This window comes from Mustelus asterias, chromosome 9 (assembly GCF_964213995.1).
Source record: "Mustelus asterias chromosome 9, sMusAst1.hap1.1, whole genome shotgun sequence".
Classification (NCBI taxonomy): domain Eukaryota; kingdom Metazoa; phylum Chordata; class Chondrichthyes; order Carcharhiniformes; family Triakidae; genus Mustelus; species Mustelus asterias.
The window spans coordinates 125729127-125757089 of NC_135809.1; the positions used below are offsets into that span (position 1 = coordinate 125729127).

At 48.2% G+C, this 27963-nt stretch overlaps 1 protein-coding gene across 2 annotated transcripts in view; it reads left to right on the forward strand.

The window, feature by feature from the left end:
- Positions 1-27963, forward strand: part of LOC144498984 (protein kinase C-binding protein NELL1-like) — an 893123-nt gene that overhangs the window by 669993 nt on the left and 195167 nt on the right. For both annotated transcript variants that reach the window (XM_078221009.1, XM_078221010.1), the window contains one exon: positions 27186-27281. In XM_078221009.1, the coding sequence (XP_078077135.1) occupies positions 27186-27281 (96 nt within the window). The remainder of the gene's footprint in view (positions 1-27185; positions 27282-27963) is intronic.

The following is a 27963-nucleotide window of genomic DNA, read 5'->3' on the forward strand; positions in this document are numbered from 1 at the left end:
TCTTGTGAGATAAATTTTACCATTTTGATTCTAAGTGCTGGGCAGACGTGAAACTGGGAGTGTTTCAAATCCGACTTTAAACCCGTTCTCAGGCGCCCCCACACGCACCCTGCCTGTAAAAATATCAGCGATTCTGAATCGCGCTGCAGAAGCCTGTGGGCGGGGCTTAACATGCCCAAAATCCTGCAGCTCCGATCGGCGCTTCCAACTGCGCACGCGCAGAAAAACAAATGATAGAATGCTGCTCCCCTGCCACATCGCTCCCAGGCTGAATAATGCCTCCCCCAGGCTCCCACAGACATTGCTCCACCCCCACATTACTGACCCCCTGATCCCCCCACCCCCTCTGCCACCCAGACTGATCGCTGGCCCCTCCGGCCTTCCCCCTCACTAAGCTCAAGCAGAGTGGCAGCGGAACCCCCTTTACCCCCCCCCCCACTGATCTCAAGCCGAGAGCCATCTGACTCAAGGCACTTACCTCCTCACTAACTGGAACGCCTGAATCGGACTTTTGTGGAGCATGTCTGTTTCGCGCTGATTCCGAATGGGCAAACATGGTGGTAAAGGGGGAAGTGTCAGTAAGGTTGGGTGTGCAGCCCATTAAGTCAATTTAAATGCAGGTAAATGCGTTTAAATGGCTGTCGCGCCCATTTCGGGCCCAGTCCCGATCGCGGCCATTTACGGGCCTTGGTCAAGGGGGAAGGGGCGCGGAGCTGGGCGCAGATCACACTACTCGCCTCACGCCTGACTTTACCTCGGTTTTGCGCCCAAAAATGGACGCAGTGCAATGGCAAAATCGGGCCCAAAGAGAGAGAGAGAAATGCATCAGTGGGGCTGATTTTCACCTTGCTCCCGTTAAAGTACAATACTCAGACATGTGCAATAAAGATTGTTTTCATTGCAAAGACAGAGGCTGAGGGGAGACCTGATAGAGGTCTACAAAATTATGAGAGGCATAGACAGGGTGGATAGTCGGAGGCTTTTACCCAGGGTGGAAGTGTCAATTCATAGAATCCAAGAATCCTAGAATCCTACAGTGCAGAAAGAGGCCATTTGGTCCATCGAGTCTGCACCAACCACAATCCCACCCAGGCCCTATCCCCATAACCCCACTTATTTACCCTACTAACCCCCTGACACTAAGAGGCAATTTAGCCTGGCCAAGGAACCTAACCTGGACATTTTCAAACCGAGGGAGGTAACTGGAGCACCCGAAGGAAACCCACGCAGACACGGGGAGAATGTGCAAACTCCACACAGACAGCCACCCAAGGCCGGAATTGAAACTGGGTCTCTGATACTGTGAGGCAGTAGTGCTAACCCCAGGGGCACAGGTTCAAAGTGAGGGGGGGGTAAGTTCAAGGGAGATGTGCGGGAGAAGTTTTTCACGCAGAGTGGTGGGTGCCTGGAACGCGCTGCCAGAGGATATGGTGGAAACAGGCACATTAGCAATAGTTAAGAGGCATCTGGATGGATACATCAACGGGGAGGGGTTAGAGGGATACAGTCCGAGTAAGGGCAGAAGATTTTATTTTATTTTGGCATCATGACCGGCATGGATTTGGGGGGCCGAAGGGCCTATTCCTGTGCTGTTATTTTTGTTTTGTTCTTTATTCTAACAGTTGCCTTAGATCCAGGTAGAAAATGTACAAATGAAGGGAAATAATGCAGAGGAAAAGATTAGTTGTTCCTTCAAGCCTGCCCTGTAACTTTGTACCATAAGTCCTCGTCACTGCCCATCTGGGAGGGGCTAAAATAAAGAAAGGCCAATTCAGGGGGAAAAACCTTGGAAACCCACCCCCCATCAACATCAAGAGTGATGAAATAAGGTCCAGTAATTTGCAGCAAGGAGGAGACACATTATCCACTACCCCACCCACTGTCAAAGGAGGGAATGTGGTGTGGAGCCAGAGGAAATGGGCGCGGTATTAACTGAGTACTTTGCATCAGTATTCACCAAAGAGAAGGACTTGGTGGATGATGAGTCTGGGAAAGGATGGTCGATAGTTTGAGTTATGTTGAGATCAAAAAGGAGGAGGTATTGGGGTTCTTGAGAAACATTAAGGTAGACAAGTCCCCAGGGCCTGATGGGATATACCCCAGAATACTGAGAGAGGCAGGAGAGGAAATTGCTGGGACTTTGAGAGAAATCTTTGTATCCTCACTGGCTACAGGGGAGGTCCCAGAAGATTGGAGAATAGTCAATGTTGTTCCTTTGTTTAAGAAGGGTAGCAAGAATAATCCAGGTAATTACAGCAGTGAGCCTTACATCAGTGGTAGGGAAATTATTGGAGAGGATTCTTCGAGACCGGATTTATTCGCACGTGGAAATAAGTGGACATATTAATGAGGTGCAACATGGTTTTGTGAAGGGGAAGTCGTGTCTCACTAACTTGATCGAGTTTTTCGAGGAAGTGACGAAGATGACTGATGAGGGTAGGGCAGTGGATGTTGTCTACATGGACTTCAGTAAGGCCATTGACAAGGTCCCTCATGGCAGACTGGTGCAGAAGGTGAAGTCGCATGGGATCAGAGGTGAGCTTGCTACGTGGATACAAAACTGGCTCGGTCAAAGAAGACAGAGGGTAGCAGTGGAAGGGTGCATTTCTGAATGGAGGGCTGTGACAAGTGGTGTTCCTCAAGGATCAGTGCTGGGACCTTTGCTGTTTGTAATATATATAAATGATTTGGAGGAACATGTAACTGGATTGATTAGTACGTTTGCGGACGACACAAAGGTTGATGGATTTGCAGATAGTGATGAGGACCATCAGAGGATATAGCAGGATATAGATCAGTTGGAGAGTTGGACAGAGAGGTGGCAGATGGAGCTTAATCTGGACAAATGCATTTTGGAAGGTCTAATCCAAATGGGAAATATACAGTAAATGGCAGAAACCTTAAGAGTATTGATAGGCAAAGGGACCTGGGTGTACAGGTACACAGGTCACTGTAAGTGGCAATGCAGGTGGAGAAGGTAGTCAAGAAGGCATACTGCATGCTTGCCTTCATTGGCCTGAGCATTGAATTTAAAAATTGGCAATTCATATTGCAGCTTTCGAACCTTAGTTAGGCCACACTTGGAATATAGCGTTCAATTCTGGTCGCCACACGACCAGAAGGATGTGGAGGCTTTGGAGAGGGTACAGAAAAGATTTACCAGGATGATGCCTGGTATGGAGGGCAACAGCTATGAGGAGAGGTTGAAGAAACTTGGTTTGTTCTCACTGCAACAACGGAGGTTGAGGGGCGACCTGATAGAAGTCTACAAGATTATGAGAGGCATGGACAGAGTGGATAGTCAGAAGCTTTTTCCCAGGGTGGAAGAGTCAATTACTAGGGGGCACAGGTCTAAGGTGCGAGGGGCAAGGTTTAAAGGAGACGTACAAGGCAGATGTTTTACACAGAGGGTGGTGGGTGCCTGGAACTCGTTGCCCGGGGAGGTAGTGGAAGCAGATACGATAATGACTTTTAAGGGACGTCTGGACAAATACATGAATAGGATGGGAATAGAGGGATATGGTCCCCGGAAGAGTAGGGGGTTTTAGTTAAGTTGGGTAGCATGGTCGGTGCAGGCTTGAAGGGCCAAAGGGCCTGTTCCTGTGCTGTAATTTTCTTTGTTCTTTGTTTCTATGAGGTGATGTTAGTTGGCCACTCACTGGGTTGAACTTAATGGCTGTGTGGTTTGCCACATCTACTTGCTTGTAAATCGGTGGGAACCCCGTCATGGCCATTCTGGGGAGACTTCCAATTAAAATCCCAGGTGGCCACTTACTGCCTGCCACTGAACTTCCTGGGCCGCCCGGGTGCGCTGCTTCGGATTTTTTTTCGAACTGCGCATGCGCAGTTCAGAACTCCGATCGTCCCGGCTGCGCTAAGCTGCGCCCACAGCACGAATCGGACCGGAGCCGGCAAAACGCGTATGGGCGCGCTGGAAAGAGGATTCCGGGCGCGGATCTATTTGACGCCCAGATTTGGCACTTAGACTCAAAATGGTAAAATCAGGCCCAGGGACATTAAGTTCCAGCCACCATCTCCATTTTGAAACTTTTAGTGAATCCATACTCACCACAAAAATGATAATTCTGTGTGAAGATAAACCTCCAGACATTCAATCCAGTTTGATGCTTTTGTAACAAATCTCCATGTCTTCTGGTTGTCCTCACTGACCCAGTCTATCCACAGAGCAACTATCGGCTGGGGTGAAATGCTCAGGTAAAGTAAAATTAACGTTTATTTATTAGTGTCACAAGTAGGCTTACATCAACACTGCAATGCAGTTCGTGTGAAAATCCCCTAGTCGCCACACTCCGGTGCCTGTTTGGGTACTCTGAGGGAGAATTTAGCACGGCCAATGTACCTAACCAGCACGTCTTTGGACTGTGGGAGCACCCGGAGGAAACCCACGCAGACACGGAGAGAATGTGCAGACTCCACACAGTAACCCAAGCCAGGAATTGAACTTGGGCCCCTGGCGCTGTGAGGCAGCAGTGCTAACCCCTGTGTCATCGTGCCGCCCAGTCTTTGGGAAGAGGGCGCAGAGCAGCATTAGTGGATCAGCCCCTGTTACAAACCATGTCGGATCAGTCCAACTTTGACGGATGCAACAATAGGTATGTCAGTTGTACAATTGTATGGCTCGTGGATGATCTACTGATGCCCGCTCTGTGCCACCCACAGGGGATAATTTTATCTCAACTTGCTTTGGCGCATGGCATCATGTGCCACGCCGCCTCTCCTGTCACATTCTCGAATGGCTCCTCTTTCGAGTTTGAGTCCAAGTGGTGTGTCTCCCTGACCCTGGGCCCATCGCAGGGTGCTTTTAACCCATCTTTGCCACAACTCCGCTTTGTGAGAGGGGGGTTCTTAAATGACCAGAATGTTTACGATCTCAATGAAGCGATGTTCCTGCCTTCTCGCTAATTTTCTGGCAACTCCATCTGAAAAACAGCTTGCTCCAAAAGAAAACGAATCGTGCTGAAACCCAAGATCCTGGTGCCTGACAACCGCTACATCTGTCACAGCTATAATAGTGTTGTTACCGTGCCAATCATCAGTCATGGGGATTTTTATCAATGCAGTAATGTTTCTTTTTAAGGCGCACTTACTGCTTGAGCATCACACCATCGACAATGACCTACCTTTGCCTCAATTTATGAAGCATCAAATGTGCTATTGATGACTTTATTGACCAGTTTTCATGTTTGGGAGACTAATTAATTAAATGACATGTGGAGGTGACAGACAATCATTTAATTGTTGTTTGGTTTACAACATCGGGAAGCCCTCAAAATAAGTCAATAATTTGATTGTGGAAAATGTTGACAAAAATTGGCAGCTCCATATTTACATGGTGTGAAAAGTCGTTGAGACACATTTGGTTTAACAGTGCAGTGATTAGCATTCAGCCCTCAGGTATAAACTAGCTGTCAGAAAATCTTTAAGTGAGTTCAGATTCTCTGATGATTGGCAAGATAGATTTCGATAAAACTGGCAAATCTTTGTCCACACAAAGCCGAGAAGGACTCCTCCAGACACGTTTGGTTGGGCGGCATGGTGGCACAGTGGTTAGCACTGTTGCCCCACACCCGGCAAGGATCTGGGTTCAATTCCCGGCTTGGGTCACTGTCTGTGTGGAGTATGCACGTTCTCCCCGTGTCTGCGTGGGTTTCCTCCCGGTGCTCTGGTTTCCTCCCACAATCCAAAGATGTGCTGGTTAGGTGGATTGGCCATGCTAAAATTACCCCTTAGTGCCAGGGGGATAAGCAGGGTAAATACATGGGGTTACGAGGATAGGGCCTAGGTGCGATTGTGGTCAGTGCAGACTCGATGGGCCAAATGGCTTCCTTCTGCACTGTAAGGATTCTATGTTTAGCTGGGTTATAGTTTTTATGTTTATTTATTAGTGTCACAAATTGGCTTACATTAACACGGCAATGAAGTTACTGTGAAAGTTACTGTGAAAATCCCCTAGTCGCCACACTCCGGCGCCTGTTTGTGTACACTGAGGGAGAATTTAACTCTTACTGTGTTCACCCCAGTCCAACGCTGGCATCTCCACTCCATGCGACTCCAGAGCCACAGCAATGTGGTTGATTCTCAACTGTCCTCTGACTTGGCCTGGCAAGCACTGGGTTCAACGGTGACCAGGGATGGGCAATAAATGCTGGCCCAGCCAGCAATGCCCATGACCCACGAATGAATGAAAAAAAAACTTTTTCCACGTCTCGAACCAGCACAAGGGCTGATTTTGAATGGTGTGACCCTAAAATGGCATGGAGATGGGGACATTGTGCAAGTAAGGTGGGTTCCTGCAGCTGGAGTGCCAATCACAGGCCTCCTAGCCTGAATGAAGCAGCAGCAGGCTACAATGGAGGGTAAGCAAGGGAGAGGGGCCGAGGGGGTTTCAAAATGGAAGTTGGGTGTGCGTGTGCAACTGTGTGTGTGCATGTGTGTGTGCGTGCGCGCGCATGTGTGTGTATGAATGTGTATGTATGTGTATGTGTGTGTATGTGTGTGGTGAACCATCGTTGGTTCCCACTAGATAGTACTGAGCCAGGGTCTGGCCAGTACTACAAGTATGTATATATGTTGCTGTTGGGGTTAGGGATGGGTTGTTCTACCTATTGCTGTTGGGGTTAGGGTGGGGTTGTTACACCTTTGTACTATAGTATTGTGGTACATCCCAGTCGGGCTCCGCCTCCTGGGAGAGGTATAAAGGTCTCTGCTCTGTCTGGGACCCCTCAGTCTGGGATCGTGTATATAATTAGTAGCTGCCTTGTTACGGCAAATAAAAGCCTTTATTTCCTGAGCATCAAACCTCGTGCGTGATAATGCGCATCAATTTTATTTGCTGTAAATAAACTCTCGTCGAAGAAGAAAAAAAAAAGAGAGTATGGAGCAGATGCCGAAGCCTGAACGCCTTACACTAGATCCACGTGCGGTGGGCGCCTCTAACACCTTCGACCACTGGTTGAAATGTTTTGAGGACTACCTGGCAGCCTCCGCAGTGGTCACCACAGATGATGACAGACTCCGGGTTCTCCATGCGAGGGTAAGCGACACCGTCTACCTCGCGATCCGTGTGGCCACCGATTACACAAAGGCCCTCGAGCTTCTGAAGAAGCGTTATATTAAACCGCCCAACGAAATACACGCTCATTACCTCTTAGCCACTCGACGACGGCAGTCCGGCGAAACGATGGAGGAATACACGAACGAGCTCCTACAGCTAGCCAGGGGCTGTAACTGCAAAGCAGTGTCAGCAGAGCAGAATATGAACGATCTCGTTCGCGATGCGTTTGTGGCGGGAGTCGGATCGTCGTACATCCGACTCAAACTAATGGAGAAAGGTAACCATGACCTTACCCAGGCAATAGAACTAGCGGAGATGCTGGAGACGGCCTCCAAAAGCCTAGTATTGTATCCTGAAGACCACGTGGAGACAACGTGGCAGGAGCAGTCGCCAATCCCTCCTCGTCCCTTGGGTTCGAAATGCTGCGTAATGGCGTGCTCACACTCGGGCCAGACGACGGCAGCAGCTCCGGGCGGCCCGCGGTGTTACTTCTGTGGGGGAGCGAAGCATACTCGGCAACGGTGTCCCGCTAAAGCTGTGTTGTGCTCAGCCTGCGGTAGGAAGGGGCACTATTCGAAAGTGTGCCGATCTAAATCTGCTTCTCGGAACAGCAGTGCGGCCTGCGATTCCTCAGAACCCGGTTCTTCGTCGTCGAAATCGTCGAGGGTTTCGTCCACGTGCGAGGCCAGGACGATGACATTACAGTCGACGGAGTCGGAGATGTGTGACCACCAGGGGTCGCTGAGTTTGGCGCCATCACCCACGTGCGACCTATGGGAGCGGCCATGTTGGTCGGCACCGACCGCGAACGACCAGCAGGGGTCATCCTCGTCAATTTCAGCTGCCTGCAGTGGTGCTCATGAACCAACGGTGGCGTCGATCATCCTGGACCAGGCCAAGCCTCATAGACTTGACAAGTCTATGATGGACATTCAGGTAAACGACCACTTGATTTATTGCCTGTTTGACAGCGGGAGCACTGAGAGCTTTATCCACCCAGACGCTGTGAAGCGGTGTGGACTCCGGATTCAACCTGTCAAACAGACAATTTCTATGGCATCAAGGTCCCGGTCTGTCACCGTGCTAGGGAGTTGCGTGGTAACTTTAACGGTGCAAGGCACAGTTTACGAGCGTTTCAAGCTCCTGGTGTTGCCGCACCTTTGCGCGCCAATACTTCTCGGACTAAACTTCATGGTCCACTTGAGGAGTGTAACCCTACAGTACGGTGGGCCACTCCCTTCGCTTTCAGTGGGAGAACAGCAGCCTCCAAATTGCCTGTAGCCTCTCGACGCTGAAGATCACTACACCCTCCCTGTTCCAGAATCTTGTACCAGGCTGAAAGCCCATTGCGACTAAGAGTAGGCATTACAGCGCTGAGGATCGGATCTTCATTCGACCTGAAGTTCAGCAGCTCCTCAAGGAAAGGATCATACAACCCAGCGCTAGTCCGTGGAGAGCGCAGGCCGTGGTGGTCAAGAGTGGGAACAAACCCCGGATGGTCATTGACTATAGTCAGACCATTAATAGATACACGCAGCTGGATGCATATCCCCTCCCGCGCAGATCTGACATGGTCAATCAGATTGCGCAGTACCAGGTGTTCTCCACCATAGACCTCAAGTCTGCCTACCACCAACTCCCCATTCGCCCAGAGGACCGAATACACGGCTTTTGAGGCGGATGGTCGCTTGTATCACTTTCTCAGGATTCCCTTTGGTGTCACCAATGGGGTCTCGGTCTTCCAGCGTGCTATGGACCGAATGGTGGACCAGAACAGGCTGCGGGCTACCTTCCCGTACCTGGATAACGTCACCATCTGCAGCCATGACCAGCAGGACCACGACACAAATCTCCTGAATTTCCTATGCACTGCATCTCGCCTGAACCTGACCTACAACAGGGAGAAGTGTGTGTTTCGTACGCGCCGTTTAGCCATCCTAGGATACGTGGTGGAAAACGGGGTCATTGGCCCTGATCCAGACCTGAACTTCCCCTGCCCACTAGTGCAAAAGCACTGAGAAGATGCTTAGGCTTCTTCTCTTATTATGCACAGTGGGTTCCCAATTACGCGGACAAAACCCGTCCGCTCATTAAGTCCACTTCTTTTCCCCTAACACCAGAGGCCCGATTGGCCTTTGAGAAATTAAAAGCCGACATCGCGAAAGCTACGATGCACGCTGTTGATGAGTCCATCCCCTTTCAGGTGGAGAGCGATGCATCTGATTTTAACCAGGCGGGCAGGCCCATCGCATTTTTCCCGCACCCTCCAAGGCCCCGAAATTCGGCATTCAGCGGTGGAAAAGGAGGCCCAGGCCATTGTGGAGGCCGTCAGGCACTGGCGCCATTACTTGGCGGGAAAACGGTTCACCCTGATCCCGGACCAGCGGTCCGTGGCGTTCATGTTTAATAACACGCTGAGGGGCAAGATCAAGAACGACAAGATCTTGCGGTGGAGAATTGAACTCTCCACCTATAACTATGACATCATGTATCGTCCAGGGAAACTCAATGAGCCCTCGGATGCCCTCTCGCGTGGAACATGCGCCAGTATACAGGAAGACCATTTGCAGGCTCTCCATAATGACCTATGCCATCCTGGGGTCACTCGGCTCTACCACTTTATAAAAGCCCGCAATCTGCCCTACTCGGTGGAGGATGTCAGGTCCATAACAAGAAGCTGTCGGGTATGCGCGGAATGCAAACTGCACTTTTACCGACCTGACCGGGCACAATTAGTCAAGGCCACTCGTCCCTTCGAGAGACTGAGTGTCGATTTTAAGGGCCCCCTTCCCTCAACAGATCGGAATGTGTACTTCCTCAACATCATTGACGAGTACTCTAGATTCCCTTTTGTTATTCCCTGCTCTGATACATCCGCTGCCACGGTTATCAAGGCATTCCATGATCTTTTTACCCTGTTCGGGTACCCCAGCTACATTCACAGCGACAGGGGCTCGTCGTTCATGAGCGATGACTTGAGGCAATGCCTGCTCTCATACGGGATTGCCTCTAGTAGAACCACGAGCTACAACCCTAGGGGTAACGGACAGGTGGAACGTGAGAATGCTACAGTCTGGAAGGCTGTCTTACTGGCGTTGAAGTCAAAAAGCCTTCCAGTCTCCCGTTGGCAAGAGGTGCTCCCTGATGCGGTCCATTCCATACGCTCACTCCTGTGTACGGCAACCAACGCTACTCCCCATGAGAGGATGTTTTCATTCCCTCAGAAGTCTTCCTCTGGGACCTCATTACCGTCTTGGTTGACGTACTCAGGACCTGTCCTCCTGCGGCGACATGTAAGGGCCCGCAAGTCCGACCCGTTGGTCGAACAGGTCCATCTCCTCCATGCCAACCCTCAGTATGCCTATGTGGCATACCCTGACGGGCGAGAGGACACGGTCTCGATCCGAGACCTGGAGGCAGCAGGGGTCGTAGCAACCCCTGTTGCTCCCATACCCCCTGTTACAAACCCCATAACTCTTGTTTCCCCTCCGGACATGGCGCGGGCAGCATCGGGACCATTACTTAACCCTTTTACTCCCGTGTACAGCTTGCCTGAGTCCAGAGGATGGTCGCCACTTCAGGGCGTGTCGGAACTCCATGGATTACCGTCACCTCAGGGTCCACCGGCCCGTGAGTCTGTGGAGGAACAGTTGGACATCGCCTTGGGGAGAACGCCACCGCAAGTGACCACTCCGGTGTCATCGCCGGTATTGAGGAGGTCACAACGACGGTGCGGTCCCCTTGACCATCTGAACTTATCGACTGATGACAAATTATTCTGTTTTTGTACCCCGCCGGCCTTTGTCTTCAAAGGAGGGGTGAATGTGGTGAACCATCGTTGGTTCCCACTAGACAGTACTGAGCCAGGGTCTGGCCAGTACTACAAGTATGTATATATGTTGCTGTTGGGGTTAGGGATGGGTTGTTCTACTTGTTGCTGTTGGGGTTAGGGTGGGGTTGTTACAGCTTTGTATTATAGTATTGTGGTACATCCCAGTCGGGCTCCGCCTCCTGGGAGAGGTATAAAGGTCTCTGCTCTGTCTGGGACCCCTCAGTCTGGGATCGTGTATATAATTAGTAGCTGCCTTGTTACAGCAAATAAAAGCCTTTATTTCCTGAGCATCAAGCCTCGTGTGTGATAACGCGCATCAATGTGTGTGTGTGCCTGTGTCTTGTATCTAGACAGGCAGGAGAGAGCCACCAGTTACCCCACCCCCTCCCTCCCCACTCGTCAACCTACCAGTCTGCTGCCAGGAGACTGTCTCCAGACAATTAAACTCTGACCCCTGCCACTTGCAGGACTCTGGAGGCCAATTGGAAAATTCCAGTCGGCCTCCTTTGATGGGTCTCAGTCGTCTCTTAATGAGCCATTTTGCCCATCTGTTGTGTACGGACAAACACACCCCCCCCCCCCCCCCCCCCCGCCCCCCCCCACCCCGCCCCACTCCCACTACAACCGCCGAGAGGGTGGAGATTAGCATTCCAGCCAGTTGGGCTATTTGGAGACTCCCACCTGCCTCCATTCCAGACCTGGCGAAGAGTCAGAATTCAGTCCCCCACATCTTCAATTATTCCCTCTCAGGCCGAGGCGGTCCAGTGGCATTGCAGGAATAAAATAAAATTCGTCATGAATTGGATGCCCTCATCATTAATTACTAGCCTTACCTTTCTGCTGTGAGTCTGATGTGTTTGAGCACCTTGTGGTGAGCAATAATGATTACACATTCGAACCCAGCAGTTTCTTAAATGCACACAAAGGTGAACAGGGAACTCAGATGTTCACAGATCTAAAATCACACTGGTACAAATCATCCAGCAATTTCTGACTTTTCCTTTCTCTGAAACATATTGCTGGGTTATTTACATACTAAAAGCAATACGGGGTCTAAATTTCCCAGCAAATACTGGATATTAATATTTGGTCTGAATAAATGTTCAATTCTGAAAGAGCAACTATCCTGCATCAGTGTGGAGTTTGCACGCTTTCTGCGTGGGTTTCCTCCAGGTGCTCCGGTTTCCTCCCACAGTCCAAATATGTGCGGGTTAGGTGGATTGACCGTGCTAAATTGCCCTCTAGTGTCAGGGGGACTAGCTAGGGTAAATGGATGGGGTTACGGGGATAGGGCCTGGGTGGGATTGTGGTCGGTGCAAACACATGGGCCGAATGGCCTCCTTCTGCACTGTAGGATTCTATGATCCTATCTCCACCTTCATTTACCATCACTTCAGGATTATTTACATTTTTCAGAGTGTGAAGCATGTCCCCACGGCAGCAATAATTTTGCTGGAATGACCAACAGGGGAGCTGTAGCGGATGTTCAATCTGCTCCGATTACCACACAGCTTCTGCTTTCTCACTGAAAGCAGCAATTCTCACTGATCAGATAAAAGCAAATTTGATTGAATTTTTTGAGGAGGTGACCAGGTGTGCAGACGAGGATATTGCAGGCGATGTAGTTGATATGGATTTCGGCAAAGCCTTGACAAGGTCCCACATGGGAGACTTGTAAAGAAGGTAAATTCACATGGGATCCAGGGTAATTTGATAAAGTGGATTCAAAAAAGGTTCAGTAGTAGGAGTTTAAAGTTTATTTATTAGTGTCACAAGTAGGCTTACATTAACACTGCAATAAAGTCACTGTGAAAATCCCCAAGTCGCCACATTCCGGCGCCTGTTCGGGTCGGGTACACTGAGGGAGAATTTAGCATGGCCAGTGCACCTAACCAGCACATCTTTTGGACTGTGGGAGGAAACCAGAGTAGCCCCACACAGACACGGAGAAAACATACAGATTCCTCACAGACAGTGACCCAGGAATTGAACCCGGGTCGCTAGCACTGTGAGACAGTAGTGCTAACCACTGTGCCATCGCGCCAAAAGAGACAGAGGGCGATGATAGAAGGCTGCTTTAGTGACTGGATGCCAGTGTCCACAGGGATCTGTGTTGGACCCCTTATTATTCGTCATTTATATAAATGAGTTTGATGACTGTGTGGGGAGTAGGATTAGTAAGTTTGCGGATGACACAAAGATTGGACGGGTGATTCACAGTGAGGCAGAGTGTCTTGGGCTTCAAAAAGATATAGATGGAATAGTCAAATGGGCAGATAAGTGGCAGGTGGAATTTAACCTTGTAAAAGTATGAGGTGATACACTTTGGAAAGAGTAATTCGACAAGAAAGTATTCAACGAATGGTCGGACACTAGGAAGTTCTGTGGAACAAAGGGACTTTGGCGTGTTTGTCCACAGATCTCTGAAAGCCAGAAGGGCATGTTAGTAGGGTGGTGACAAAGGCATATGGGACACTTGCCTTTATCAATCAAGGCATAGATTACAAAAACAGGGAAGTCATGTTGGAGTCATATAGAACTTTGATAAGGCCACAGCTAGAGTACTGGCGCACAGTTCTGGTCACCACATTATCGGAAGGATGTGATTGCACTGGAGGGGATACAAAGGAGATTTACCAGGGTGCTGCCTGGGTTGAAACATTTAAGTTATGAAGAGAGGTTGGATCGGCTTGGATTGTTTTCCGTGGAGCAGAGAAGACTGAGGGGTGACCTGATCAAGTGTACAAGATTATGGGAGACATGGACAGAGTGATAAGGAGCAGCTGTTCCCCTTAGTTGAAGGGTCAGTCACAAGGGGACATAGGTTCAAGATGAGGGGCAGGAGGTTTAGGGGGAAAAACATTTTTACGCAGACGGTGGTGACGGTCCAGAATGCGCTGCCTGGGAGGATGGCAGAGGCAGGTTGTCTCACATCCTTTAAAAAGTATCTTGATGATCACTTGACACATCATAACATTCAGGGCTATGGGCCAAGTGCTGGTGAGATGAAATTAGGTGGAAGTTCAGGTTTTTCTAATGTGTCAACGTGGAGCCGATGGGTTAAAGGGCCTCTTCTGCGCTGTATGATTCTATGACTTGCGGATGCTGGAATCTGAAAGAAATACAGAAAATGTTGAAAAATCTCAGCAGGTCTGACAGCATCTGTGGAGAGAGAACAGAGCCAATGTTTCGAGACTGGATAACTCATCTCCCTGCTGACTGACTTGGAGATGTCCAGCCTTATGGGGTGTGTTCATGGTAAAATACCAGCACAGAACAGTCATAGAATCCCTACAGTGCAGAAGGAGGCCATTCGGCCCATCAAGACTGCGCTGACTTTCTGATAGTCTCTTACTCAGTCTTCTCCCCCACCCTTTCCCTATAACCCCACACCTTTACCATGGCTAATCCTTCTAAACTACATATCTTGAGACACTAAGGGGCAATTTATCATGGCCAGTTCACCTAACCTGCACATCTTTGGAGTGTGGGAGGAAACCAGAACACTCAGCGGAAACCCACGCAGACATGGGGAGAATGTGCAAACTCCACACAGTTACAGATTACTCAAGGCTGGAATTGAACCTGGGTCCCTGGTGCTGTGAGGCAGCAGTGCCACTGTGCCACCCGAATGCTTCACATCCTCGGGCATGTGAGTCAAGAGAACATAAGTCATTTGAATTTTAACAGCGGTTACAGAGAAAAACGCAATCAAATGTTGTACAAAGTAGAATCATAGAATCACTACAGTGCAGAAGGAGGCCAATTGGCCCATTGAGCCTGCACCAACAACCGCTCCACCCAGGCCCTATCCCTGTAACCCCTCATATTTACCCTGTTAATCCCCAACACTAAGGGGCCGTTTAACATGGTCAATCTACCCAACCTGCACATCTTTGGACTGTGGGAGGAAACCGGAGCGCCCAGAGGAAACCCACGCAGACACGAATACCGGAATTTTACCGGCACGTCTGCCCCAGAATCGGGATGGGCGAGACTCGCAGAACGGAATTCTCCGTTGGGCTCGGGCGGGATTTTACGAGCTTCGCCCGAGCGAGGTCGTAAAATACTGGCCGGGGAGAACGTGTAAACTCCACACAGACAGTCACCCAAGGTCGGAACTGAGCCCGGGTCCCCTGGCACTGTGAGGCAGCAGAGCTAACCACTGTGCCACCGTGCCACCCAGTGGAAATATATTCATGTCGTTGTGGAACATGCACGCTTCTATGTGGTTACAATAGGTGTGGTTACAATATAAAGGAGGATGAGCTTTCGATTCGTTTTGTATTTTCTTTTGAATGAAAGGTTGATACCGGGACACAGCTGCGGGAGTGAAGTTCCCTCCTGTATAACTGTGGCCATCAACGCTCCAGCAGACAAACACAAACGTGTAGAAATCCAGGAACTGGAATTTCCTCACTCCTCTGGAAGGTTGGCTGCCGATTCACGGGCCAGTGGAATACCTCTGACATTATTTGCCATCTTCATTTTTCTAGTCACAGGGAAATAAAATGATCATTTTTGTCTTGGTAGATTTTTTTTTGGCTACCAGTCTCGGATCTTGTGAGCTGATCAAAAACGAACGCATCAGCCCCAACTTGCCGTTTCCCGGATTCAGCTTAATTATGTCAGGTGTTTGGACCAGGCAGCTAAATCTGAGGTCCCTTGCCACCACTTTAAGTTGAGCAGCCAATGATTATAGCTGGGGCAGGCCGGGATAATGTCGATTCATTAATTCACTGGAACGAGAAAGGAACAGGACGGCTAATGGAAGTGACAACCCTTACCTAAATAATATTCTCATATAATATCACTAATTTACAACATCAGCGTGAAAGGTATGGACAAGTGCTGGCGAAGCAGACAGATAGAAATCGAAGCAAATAAACTGACGAGGGCTATAAAAGAAGTTATTAATCCAGAGTGTGAAAATTCACAACGCAGAACAAATCAAGCTTTTAATTATCCGGCCATAAACTTTGAATGAAGGTATCAATTAAAACAGAGTCCATTAATTAGCCAATTACAGTATTTAGTTCCTGACCTGGCCACATTATGCTTCTATAATCCAAAGATTTGGGCAGGTGGGTATGCAATCAGCCAGGGCATCAAGGCTTAGTTGTCCACTTAAGAACATTTATTGCTCAGTCAACTGTGAGAGAGATAAAGCCATATATATCTATCTTGCCTCAGTACTAATTGTCCCATGAATAGTCAATGAAAATGGCTTTCTATACTTGTCCATTGTTAAATCCCCTCAGGTCAAGTCACACCCCTTTTAATCATATGTAATTCTGAAGTGAATATTCCAAACATCTATCATTTAGATGAGTACCAACCTCCCTCTTCCGAACAGCCATTCCTCGCCAATCCGTTACTAATTGGAATAACTGACAACTCATTCACTTGAACTGTGACACCCTGTATTGATTGTCGCTAATGTTATTGCCCTTTATGAAATGAGAGATGAAAGGTACTCAACTTTATTTCCTTGACTTCATTCTATTCTTTACATGACAAGTTTTTTACTGGTATTGAGAGCTCAGATTGTAGAAACATGGGGAATAGGAGTAGCAGGGAAGCCTATCGAGCCTGCTCCACCATCCAATTAGATCATGGCTGACCATTTACCTCAGCGCCATTTTCCCCACACTGGCCCCCATACCCTTAGGTGCCTTTACTGTCCAGAAACCTATCAATCGCTGCCTTGAACACACCCAAAGGGCGGAACCTTTCTGTCCCACCCACCATGGGAAACATAGCGGACGGGACACGGACCATCACATAGGTCGTTGACCTCGGGCAGGATTTTCTGGTCTTGGGGCGAGCGTGGCCTGAAAATCCCACACAGCTTCGCTTGTCTCGACATCGTAAAATCCCACCCGAGTTCAGCTGACCTTTTCATTGTCCGCCCCTCGCTCGCTCCGAATCTGTGGAGGGCGGAGCAGTAAAGTTCTGGCCTGAGCCTCCACAGCCCTTTGAGGTAGACAATTCCAAAGATTTACCACCCACTGAGGTAAGAAATTCCTCTGAACCTCAGTCCTAAATGGCCTGCCCCTTGTTCTGAGACTGTGTACCTTGGTTCAAGACCCTTTCCCCCCTCCCCAGCCAGGGGAAAGGTTCTCCCTGCATCTACCCTGTCGAGCTCTGTAAGAATTACATATGTTTCAATTAGATCAACTCTCATTCTTCTAAACTCTTGCAAATACCCAGTCTCCAGTGTAAGATCTGTGAAAGATCAGCAACAATAATGACCTCCAGTGTACAATGACCTGGAGTTTGCTGCAATAATTTGTAGTTGGGTGGCACGGTGGTTAGCACTGCTGCCTCACAGCGCCAGGGACCCGGGTTCGATTCCCGGCTTGGGTCACAGTCTGTGTGAAGTTTGCATGTTCTCCCCGTGTCTGCGTGGGTTTTCTCCGGGTGCTCCGATTTCCTCCCACAGTCCAAAGATGTGCGGGTTAGGTTGATTGGCCATGCTAAATTGCCCCTTAGTGTCAGGGGGATTAGCAGGGTAAATGTGTGGTGTTATGGGGAAGGGTGAGATTGTGGTCAGTGTAGGCTCGATGGGCTCTCAATGGCCTCCTTCTGTACTGGAGGGATTCTAAGATTCTATGATTAACGCTCATTACCCCTCAGGAACTGGCATCGAGTTGTGGAGTCCGTACATACGCGATTAAACACAGAAATCCAGGCGATGCTGACGTGGTCGGAATTTTCCCGCCTCGCCGGCCCCAGAAGCAGGGTGGGCGAGGTTCGCAGGATGGCATTCTCTGTTGGCCTCAGGCAGGATCTTACAAGCCTCGGGCAGGCGAGGTGGTAAAATTCCGGCACGTGAGTCTGTTTTCCAATAGGGTCGCTGTTGATGTCCCCACCGACTGCAAACAAGTAGAAATCACTGAACTGGTGAAAACCTCCATGTGAGATTTAACAGAGTGTTTGAAGATGGACCAAGCTCCAGTGTACATTAAACTCCCCGAGATAATAATTATCAGACCACACATGATCGATGCTTTGACAAAAATGTCTTCCCCTAATTTCCAAGTCTTCTGATTTATATTAATGCAATGAGTCAAAATCAATTTTTATTCCTCAACATCTTGATGTTATTTGAAGATTGTATTCTGCAATTTTATTCTCTCAAAGTCCCGTGCATGCTCAGTTTTATTTTTCTTGAATGTAGGACGTCCTGTAATGCAGTGCGTAGTGCCCCTGCCCCTCAGCCAGAAGCTCTGGGTACTTGGTGGCCAAGGAAGTCAGAGAGGTTGAGTGTGTCAACCTGCAAATGCTTCCAACAGGCCAATGTCTGGCCATAAGAGTGGGAAAGACTCCTGGTCAGCCATGCTTCCTGTGAAGTGCAGCTTGGTTTGGCTCCTGCTCTGTCAAGACTGCAATAAACTACAAAAGGTCGTGAATGTAGCCCAATCCATCACGCAAACCAGCCTCCCATCCATTGACAGTGTCTACACCTCCCGCTGCCTCAGAAAAGCAGCCAGCATAATTAAGGACCCCACGCACCCCGGACACACTCTCTTCCACCTTCTTCCATCAGGAAAAAGATACGAAAGTCTGAGGTCACGTACCAACCGACTCAAGAACAGCTTCTTCCCTGCTGCCATCAGACTTTTGAATGGACTTACCTTGCATTAAGTTGATCTTTCTCTACACCCTAACTATGACTACATTCTGCACTCTCTCGTTTCCTTCTCTATGAACGGTATGCTTTGTCTGTATAGCGTGCAAAAAGCAATACTTTTCACTGTATGTTAATACATGTGACAATAATAAATCAAATCAAATCAAAGTGGTGCCCCTTAAGGCTATAAGCATCTGGCGACAGACTAGCGACCTATTCCAGGAATTAGCAGCTATGGAAACAGACAAAGGTCTCTCTTAGAGATGGGAAGAGAATTGTAATTTCTGGGGTCTTTGCTGCAACATTAAAGATTTGTGATGTTGTGTCCTGTTTATAAAATGGTCTGTGTGGAGTTTGCAGTTGCACCTTTTGCAATATAGTCCAATCCATTGACTCCATCTACAGTTCCCGCTACCTTGGGAAAGCAGCTTGCATAACCAAGGACCCCATGCACCCCGGACCTGCTCTCTTCCACTTTCTTTCATCAGGAAAAAGATACAACAGTCAACCGACTCAAGAACAGCTTCTTCCCTGCTGTCATCAGACTTTTGAATGGACCTACCATATAGAAACATAGAAACTAGAAGCAGGCGTAGGCCATTCGGCCCTTCAAGCCTGCTCTGCCATTGATTTTTATCATGGCTGATCATCAAATTCAATATCCTGATCCCTCCTTCCCCCCATATCCCTTGATCCCTTTAGCCTCAAGTGCTATGCCTAATATAGAAACATAGAACCTAAATATAGTTACATATAGAAACTAATATATATTAAGCTGATCTTTCTCTTCACCCTACCTCTAGTTGCAACACTATATTCTGAATCCTATCCTTTCCTTCTCCCCTGTGTACTCAATGAACGGTATGTTTTGCTAGTGGAGCATGCAAGAAACAATACTTTTCACTTTATCCACCCGGTACAAGTGACAGGAATAAGTCAAATCAACAGTCTGGTTAAGCATTTCACACTGCTTTCCTCTTGCACAAATGTACCCTCATAGCTCGTGGCTGAAAAGAGATTCTTCCTCATTTGATGCTTGTTCACCAGCCACGCTCACTGCTCCTCCTCTTCCATTGGAATCACCAGCCAACACCTGTTCTTTCATCCCTACAGCAGCAGAGAATAGCACATCCCTGCAGCCCATTTTAGATTCGCTTGTTCCCGCTGTCTGGCTAATCCCCCTTCCACCTGCTGCCTTCTCGCAGGCAGTCTGCTGTAACTGCTCCCCTGCTGATCAATGGCAAACAGGATAATTAGGCAGGTGGGCTTGTTAGAATTTCCAGGGGGGGCGTCCCTCAAGTCGGCGGCAGCTCATTCCAAGCACACTGCCGAGCACATTTCAGTCCCCTTCTCCCAAGCCCACCCTGCCTCCCGTGACTTCCCTCAATACCAAACTAAGCAGGAGACAGCTTCAACGTAGCACATCCTAATTAAATCAAACAGCAGGCATACATTCTATCCGTAACTTGATTGCAATTGGTTGCGAAGGATTATAGAATAAATCATAATTTCTTCCAGGTTGAATAAAAATCATATAATCTTTGCAGTTCAGAAGAAGGCCATTCAGCCTAACGAATATGCACCGACCACAATCCCACCCAGGCCCTATCCCTGTAAACACACATATTTACCCTGCTAATCTTCTTGTCACTAAGGGGCAGTTTAACATGGCCAATCCCCTGACCTGCACATCTTTGGACTGTGGGAGGAAACCGTAAGCACCCGGAGGAAACCCACACAGACACGTGGAGAACGTGCAAACTCCACACAGACCGGAATTGAACCTGGGTCCCTGGCGCTGCGAGGTAATTGCGCCAACCACTATGCCACCGTGCCACCTCCCTGTGCTAAAATTTGGGGAGGAATAGAATGATGGCAGCGGTTTATAAATCATACTGAGGTGGACCCACAGCCCTTGTACCCAGACCCATCAATTCTTTTTTTTAATGACGAACCAGCTTGCTCCTCAGCCCATGTTAGTGAAGGCTGCATTGTACGTTCCAGCGGGTCTGTTCCCACTCCGCTGGTTATTTGAACTTCATAGGTACCAGAGTAATGCTTGGTATTGCCTGCCAGAAATAAATTAAAGGACTTGGATTGAGACAGCAGGGACTTATCATGGAGCTGGATTTATTTCCTCTCCCTGTGGGGGGCGGGGGAGCACTGTACGTGTAGTCATCTGACCTCTAGTGCTATACAAAATGCACTGTCTCCATCTTGAGCACCCATCACTGGTTCATGGTTATTTAAGAGCACTCAAATGCCTGTATTCAGCCCAGGGATCATTTTGTTGCGTGCCTGATTAGTGTAACTATGTCAGCAAAGCAAAGACATGAAACAGGATTGCTGTGTTAGAATTCCGGTAATTATATATTTTTGGATCCGGCCTCTACAAGGACTGGCAGGGCGTCCTGCTCGACACAATCACATCTTTCTAATAAGGATACCTCTGCAAGGCCTGAGGTTTTCTTCTTACATTTGTTGCGATATGGTAAGAACATTGTGATAAGTCTGTAGAGGTAGAAGTCCCTTCACCAAAATCCCTTTATTTACAAACTCTTAACAGTAGAACACAGAGTGCGAGTAGTTAGCAGTCTAGCTCCGGGGCTGGGGGGGTAGAGGGGAGGGGCGTTTCTTGTATCTGGTAGGTTGATCAGACTTGAAACAACACCTTACCCTCCATACAGCCACTGCACCCAAAGAGAAGCTCTCACTGTCTTTAGTTGGAAAAGAGGAAGTCTACTCTCTAAAGGGTGGCACGGTGACAGAGTGGTTAGCGCTGCTGCCTCACAGCACCAGGGACCCATGTTTGATTCTCGGATTGGGTCACTGTCTGTGAGGAGTCTGCACGTTCTCCCCGTGTCAGCGTGGGTTTCCTCCGGGTGCTCCGGTTTCCTCCCACAGCCCAAAGATGTGCAGGTGAGGTGCATTGACCATGCTAAATTCTCCCTCGGTGTACCCAAACAGGCGCCGGAGTGTGGCGACTAGGGGATTTTCACAATAACTTCATTGCAGCGTTAATGTAAGCCTATTTGTGACACGAATGAATACATTTTGAACTAAAGCTTGCTAAAAATTTGTGATCAGCTTTTTTGAAGTGTATGGCTCAAAAGACCTCTGTAAGACTACTCCTAAGCCTCCTACGCTCCAGGGAAAAAAGTCCCAGTATATCCAGCCTCTCCTTGTAACTCAAACCATCAAGTCTCCTTGTAAATCTTTTCTGCACTCTTTCTAGTTTAATAATATCCTTTTGATAATAGGGTGACCAGAACTGTACACAGTATTCCAAATGTGGCCTTACCAATGTCCTGTACAACTTCAACAAGACGTCCCAACTCCTGTTTTCAATGTTCTGACCAATGAAAGCAAGCATGTCAAATGCCTTCTTCACCATTCTGTCCACCTGTGACTCCACTTTCAAGGAGCTATGAACATGTACCCCGAGATCTCCTTGTTCTATAACTCTCCCCAACCCCCTACCATTAACTGAGCAAGTCCTCAGTCCTGAGTAAACCTCAACTTTGAAAAAATCCAAATGATCAACAGGGTTTAATCAGCTATGCAAACTAAAGATTTATCGCAGGACAGCTGCATAACTAGAGGGCGCTACTGATAAAGCCCATGACTGCAACTTCTAAGTTTACATGCCGCAATTAAACTTTTCTAGTGATAGTGAGATTCGTCAGACTGGAAGTGGGCATTTGTCAGAAAATTCCCACCTTAGTCATGGATTGCATTATAATATTGTTTCGAATGCTAAAAAGTGTAACTACAAGGTGAACTAATTCGTCTAAAGATAAGAAATCTCAAATCCACTGAAGAATGAAAATAGTTCAGATATGCAAACAAATAACAAACCGGTTTAATACTCACAATCAAAAATGAAATATAAGTCGCCAAAGTCCCGGAGGACCATAAGCTGCTCTCGCCCTTTTTCAGAGAAAGAGAGCTGACATTTTGATTTGATTTGGTTTGATTTGATTTACTATTGTCACATGTATTTGTATACAGTGAAATGTATTGTTTCTTGCGCGCTATACAGACAAAGCATACTGTTCATAGGGAAGGAAACGAGAGAGTGCAGAATGTAGTGTTACAGTCATAGCTAGGGTGTAGAGAAAGATCAACTTAATGCACGGTAGGTCCATTCAAAATTCTGACAGCAGCAGGGAAGAAGCTGTTCTTGAGTCGGTTGGTACGTGACATCAGACTTTTGTATCTTTTTCCCAAAGGAAGAAGGTGGAAGAAAGAATGTCTGGGGTGTGTGGGGTCCTTAATTATGCTGGCTGCTTTGCTGAGGCAGTGGGAAGTGTAGACAGAGTCAATGGATGGGAGGCTGGTTTGCGTGATGGATTGGGCTTCATTCACAACCATTGTGGGATACAAAAGAATGGTCTAGTTTGGACCAGGGAGCGGCGCGGGCTTGGAGGGCCGAAGGGCCTGTTCCTGTGCTGTATTGTTCTTTGTTCTTTGATTTGTAGTTTCTTGCGGTCTTGGGCAGAGCAGGAGCCATACCAAGCTGTGATACAACCAGAAAGAATGCTTTCTATGTGCATCTGTAAAAGTTGCTGAGAGTCATAGCTGACATGCCAAATTTCCTTAGTCTTCTGAGAAAGTAGAGGCGTTGGTGGGCTTTCTTAACTATAGTGTCGGCATGGGGGGACCAGGACAGGTTATTGGTGATCTGGACACCTAAAAACTTGAAGCTCTCGACCCTTTCTACTTCGTCCCCATTGATGTAGACAGAGGGATGTTCTCCTTTACGCTTCCTGAAGTCGATGACAATCTCCTTCGTTTTTTTGAGATTGAGGGAGAGATTATTGTTGCCACACCAGTTCACCAGATTCTCTATCTCATTCCTGTACTCTGTCTCGTCATTTGAGATCCGACCCATTACGGTGGTGTCATCAGCAAACTTGAAAATCGAGTTGGAGGGGAATTTGACCACACAGTCATAGGTGTGTAAGGAATATAGTAGGGGGCTGAGAACACAGCCTTGTGGGGCACCGATATTGAGGATTATCGTGGAGGAGGTGTTGTTGCCTGTCCTTACTGATTGTGGTCTGTGAGGTAGGAAGTTCAGGATCCAGTTGCAGAGGGAGGTGCCGAGGCCCAGGCCACGGAGTTTGGAGGTGAGTTTCGTGGGAATAATAGCATTGAAGGCTGAGCTGTAGACAATAAATTGGAGTCTGACATTGGTGCCCTTGTTATCTAGGTGTTCCAGGGTTGAGTGCAGGGTCAGGGAAATGACATCTGCTGTGGACCTGTTGTGGCAGTAGGCAAACTATAGTGGATCCAAGTAGTCCGGGAGGCTGGAATTGATTCGTGCCATGACTAACCTTTTGAAGCATTTCATAATGATGGGTGTTAGAGCCACCGGCCGATAGTCATTTTCTTAGGTACCGGGATGATGGTCATCTTCTTGAAGCAGATAGGGACCTCAGATTGTTGTAAAAAGAGGTTGAAGATGTCTGAGAATACCTCCGCCAGCTGATCCGTGCAGGATCTGAGTGCACGTCTGGGTACCCCATCCGGGCCAGTCGCTTTCCGTGGGTTGACCTTCAAGAAAGCTGCTCTGACAGCTGCAATGGTGACCCCAGATACAGATTCATCCAGGGCTTCCAGGGTGGAGGGCATGTTCTCGCTGACCTCTTGCTCAAAATGGGCATAGAATGCATTGAGCTCATCAGGGAGGGGTGCTTTGGAGCCGGCGATTTTACATGCCTTCATCTTGTAGCCTGTTATGTCTTACAGACCTTGCCATAGTCGGTGGGGTTCAGTGTCGCTAGCCTGGGACTCTAGCTTGGTCCGGTACTGTCTTTTGGCATCTTTGATGGATCTCCTTAGATCGTATCTGGCTTTCTTGTATCGGTCAGGGTCGCCTCACTTGAACGCCTCAGACCTGGACTTCAGCAAGCAGTGAATATCCCTGTTCATCCATGGTTTCCGGTTGGGGAACACACAGATTTGCTTCTTCGGCACACAGTCTTCTACACACTTACTAATGAAGTCACTTACTGTAGTGGCGTACTCGTTCAGGCTGGTCGCTGAGTTTTTAAATACTGACCTGTCCACTAACTCCAAGCAGCCCCGGAGGAGGTCATCTGATTCCTCAGACCAACATTGCACAATTCTCTTTGATGGATTCTCCTGCTTCAGTTTTTGCTTGTAAGCTGGGAGCAGGAGCACAGCCTTGTGGTCTGATTTTCCGAAGTGTGGGCAGGCTATAGAGCGGTAGGCATGTTTGATATTTGTGTAGCAGTGGTCTAGGATGTTTGCGCCTCTGGTGGAACAGGAGATGTGTTGGTGGTAATTTGGTAGTACACTCTTGAGCTTGGCCTGATTGAAGTCCCCAGCCACGATGAACAAGGCCTCGGGATGTTTCGTCTCAAGGCTATTCATAGTGGTGCATATTTCGTTCAGTGTGATCTTCACGTCTGCATGGGGTGGGATGTAAACTGCCATCAGGATAACGGAGGTGAACTCCCACAGACAAAAGTACAAAGAACAAAGAACAAAGAAAATTACCGCACAGGAACAGGCCCTTCAGCCCTCCAAGCCTGCACCGACCATGCTGCCCGACTGAACTAAAGCCCCCTACCCTTCCAGGGACCATATCCCTCTATTCCCATCCTATTCAAGTATTTTTCAAGAAGTCACTACTGTATCCACTTCCACTACCTCCCCCGAGTTCCAGGCACCTACCACCCTCTGTGTAAAAAATCTGCCTCGTACATTTCCTTTAAACCTTGCCCCTCACACCTTAAACCCTAGTAATTGACTCTTCCACCCTGGGAAAAAATAGTAGGGGCGGCATTTTAGCATCAGGTATTCTAGGTCTGTGGAGCAGAAATTTGCCAGTGTTGCTACATCTAGGCACCACGAGGTGTTGATTAGGAAGCAGGCCCCACCTCCCCTAGCCTTGCCTGAGGCCGCTGTACGGTCCATTCGATGGATTGAGAAGCCCTCTGGTTGTAGGGCACTGTCCGGTGAAGCAGGAGTGAGCCACATCTCCGTGAAAGAGGTTACACAGCAGTCCCTCAGTTCTCCTTGGAAAGTGAGTCTGGCTCTAAGTTTGTCTCGCTTGTTTTCCAGAGACTGGGCATTTGCAAGGAGTAAGCTGAGGAGGGGGGGCCTTGGGACCGCGTTGTTTCACTTTTACCTGCAGGCCTGCACGTTTTCCACGCTTCCTGGAGTGTTTGCTTCTTTTTGAGCCTGGGAGACAGTGAGAGTGGTTTGCGGTATTCAGGGTATGGTTGTGTCCAATGAGGTTCTTCGCTCTGGTCGGTGTGCGGATGGTGGATTTGTTGCCTTGCTTGCAGTTCCTGCGTCAGTCTCAAACCCACTTAAGAATGAAAATAGTTAAGATATCCAAACAAAAGCAAACTGGTTTTATATTCACAATCAGAAGTGAAATGTAAGTCGCCAAAGTCCCAGGTAACTGTAGGCTGCTCTTCCCCCATTTTCAGAGTGAGAGCTGACTGGTGGTGATTTAACCTGAGGATCACCACACCACAGACGAGCTTGAGAAGGCTCAAGTTGAATAACCTCAACCGGTGCGAGAATTGAACTCACGCCGCCCAGCCAAATGAGCTAACGGACCCTTGAATTGGAAGTATAAAGCATAATACTTGCTGTCTTTATTTCAGTTTGTGGGAAGATCTCATAAGATCTAATAACAACCCTCTAACCGTGGAGATCTAACTTCCTCGCAGAGTTTACAGATCTGACATTTATAATGTAAAGTACCGCTGTCTGTTATATCACTGAGGTTCTTTATCTGAGTGTGCTTGAGAACAAAAACACATAGCATGTGCAAGTATTATCAGAGCAAGACTGCTTTTATTGTGTGGAACCCTGTTTTCAAAGCTGCTGCTCTGTCACTCTGTGTCTGCAAAAACAATATGTATTTCTCACAGAAGGCTTTGAGGTAATTTTTTAACCCTTTCATGGGTTGAGTTTCGTCCTCAACATGACAAGCACTGTTCCTTGGCACTGAACACAAAGTCCAGGCCAATTATAAATGCCCAGCTTGTAACGTGATGTGAAAGCACTGATGTTATCTCGGAGAAGAAGCATTGATTGTTTTTAAAAATGCTGAGTATTTTGATTTTCAATCTCAACGAACAAAGAAAATTACAGCACAGGAACAGGCCCTCCAAGCCTGCACCGACCATGCTGTCCGACTGAACTAAAACCCCCAATCCGTCCGGGGACCGTATCCCTCTATTCACATCCTATTCATGTATTTGTCCAGACGCCCGTTAAAAGTTACTCTCGTCTCTGCTTCTACTACCTCCCCCAGCAGCGAGTTCCAGGCACCCACCACCTTCTGTGTAAAAAAACTTGCCTCACACATCTCCTTTAAACCTTGCCCCTCGCACCTTAAACCTATGCCCCCCTTGTAATTGAATCTTCCACCCTGGGAAAAAGCTTCTGACTATCCACTCTGTCCATGCCCCTCATAATCTCGCTGTGAACTCTGAATTGGAGCATTGGTCGTGAACAAGTCCTGACAGTTAGATCGCGTCACTCGGATATTTACCTCAAGTGACCGTTTTGCGGTGGTCGTTCGTTATTCAGACGTTCTGATCATGTTTGAGTCATGCAGATGCTTAAAAAACTGTTTTTCTTCTCTCCAGCATTCTGTGAGGAAGGCTGCCGGAATGGCGGAAGCTGTGTCGCCCCACAGATGTGTGCCTGTCCACCTGGGTTCACGGGAAGTGGCTGCCAGACAGGTAAAGTCAACATTCGTTAGCAGATTTAGCTTACACTGGTAAATTGGAGGTTTGATATGAAATGGAGTGTAACCAAGTCCAGATATGGTTCATCTCCTGCGGGATGAAGCATAAAATTACCCAGAGGATGTGTTCCTATTTTCCCATGAATTTTTTGAAATTCACCATGCTTCAAGTTGTTTTCATTATTGGTGTACTTGAAATAGTTTGGTCTGTCGGAATGTTGCAAAGGAATGATTCCGGGGATGGTGGGATTGATGTATGAGGAGAGATTGGCTAGGTTAGGATTGCTTTCGCTGGAGTTCAGATGAATGAGGGGGATCTCATAGAGACTTATAAAATTCTAACAGGACTAGACAGGGTAGATGCAGGGAGGATGTTCCCGATGGTGGGGGAGTCCAGAACCAGGGGTCACAGTCTGAGGATTCAGGGTACACCATTTAGGACGGGGGTGAGGAGACATTTCTTCACCCAAAGAGTGATGAACCTGTGGAATTCATTACCACGTGAAGTAGTTGATGCCAAAACATTAAATGTATTCAAGAGGCAGCTGGATATAGTCCTTGGGGCGAATGGGATCAAAGGTTATGGGGAAAAAGCAGGATTAGGCTATTGAGTTGGATGATCAGCCATGATCGTAATGAATGGTGGAGCAGGCTCGAAGGGTCAAATGGCCTCCTTC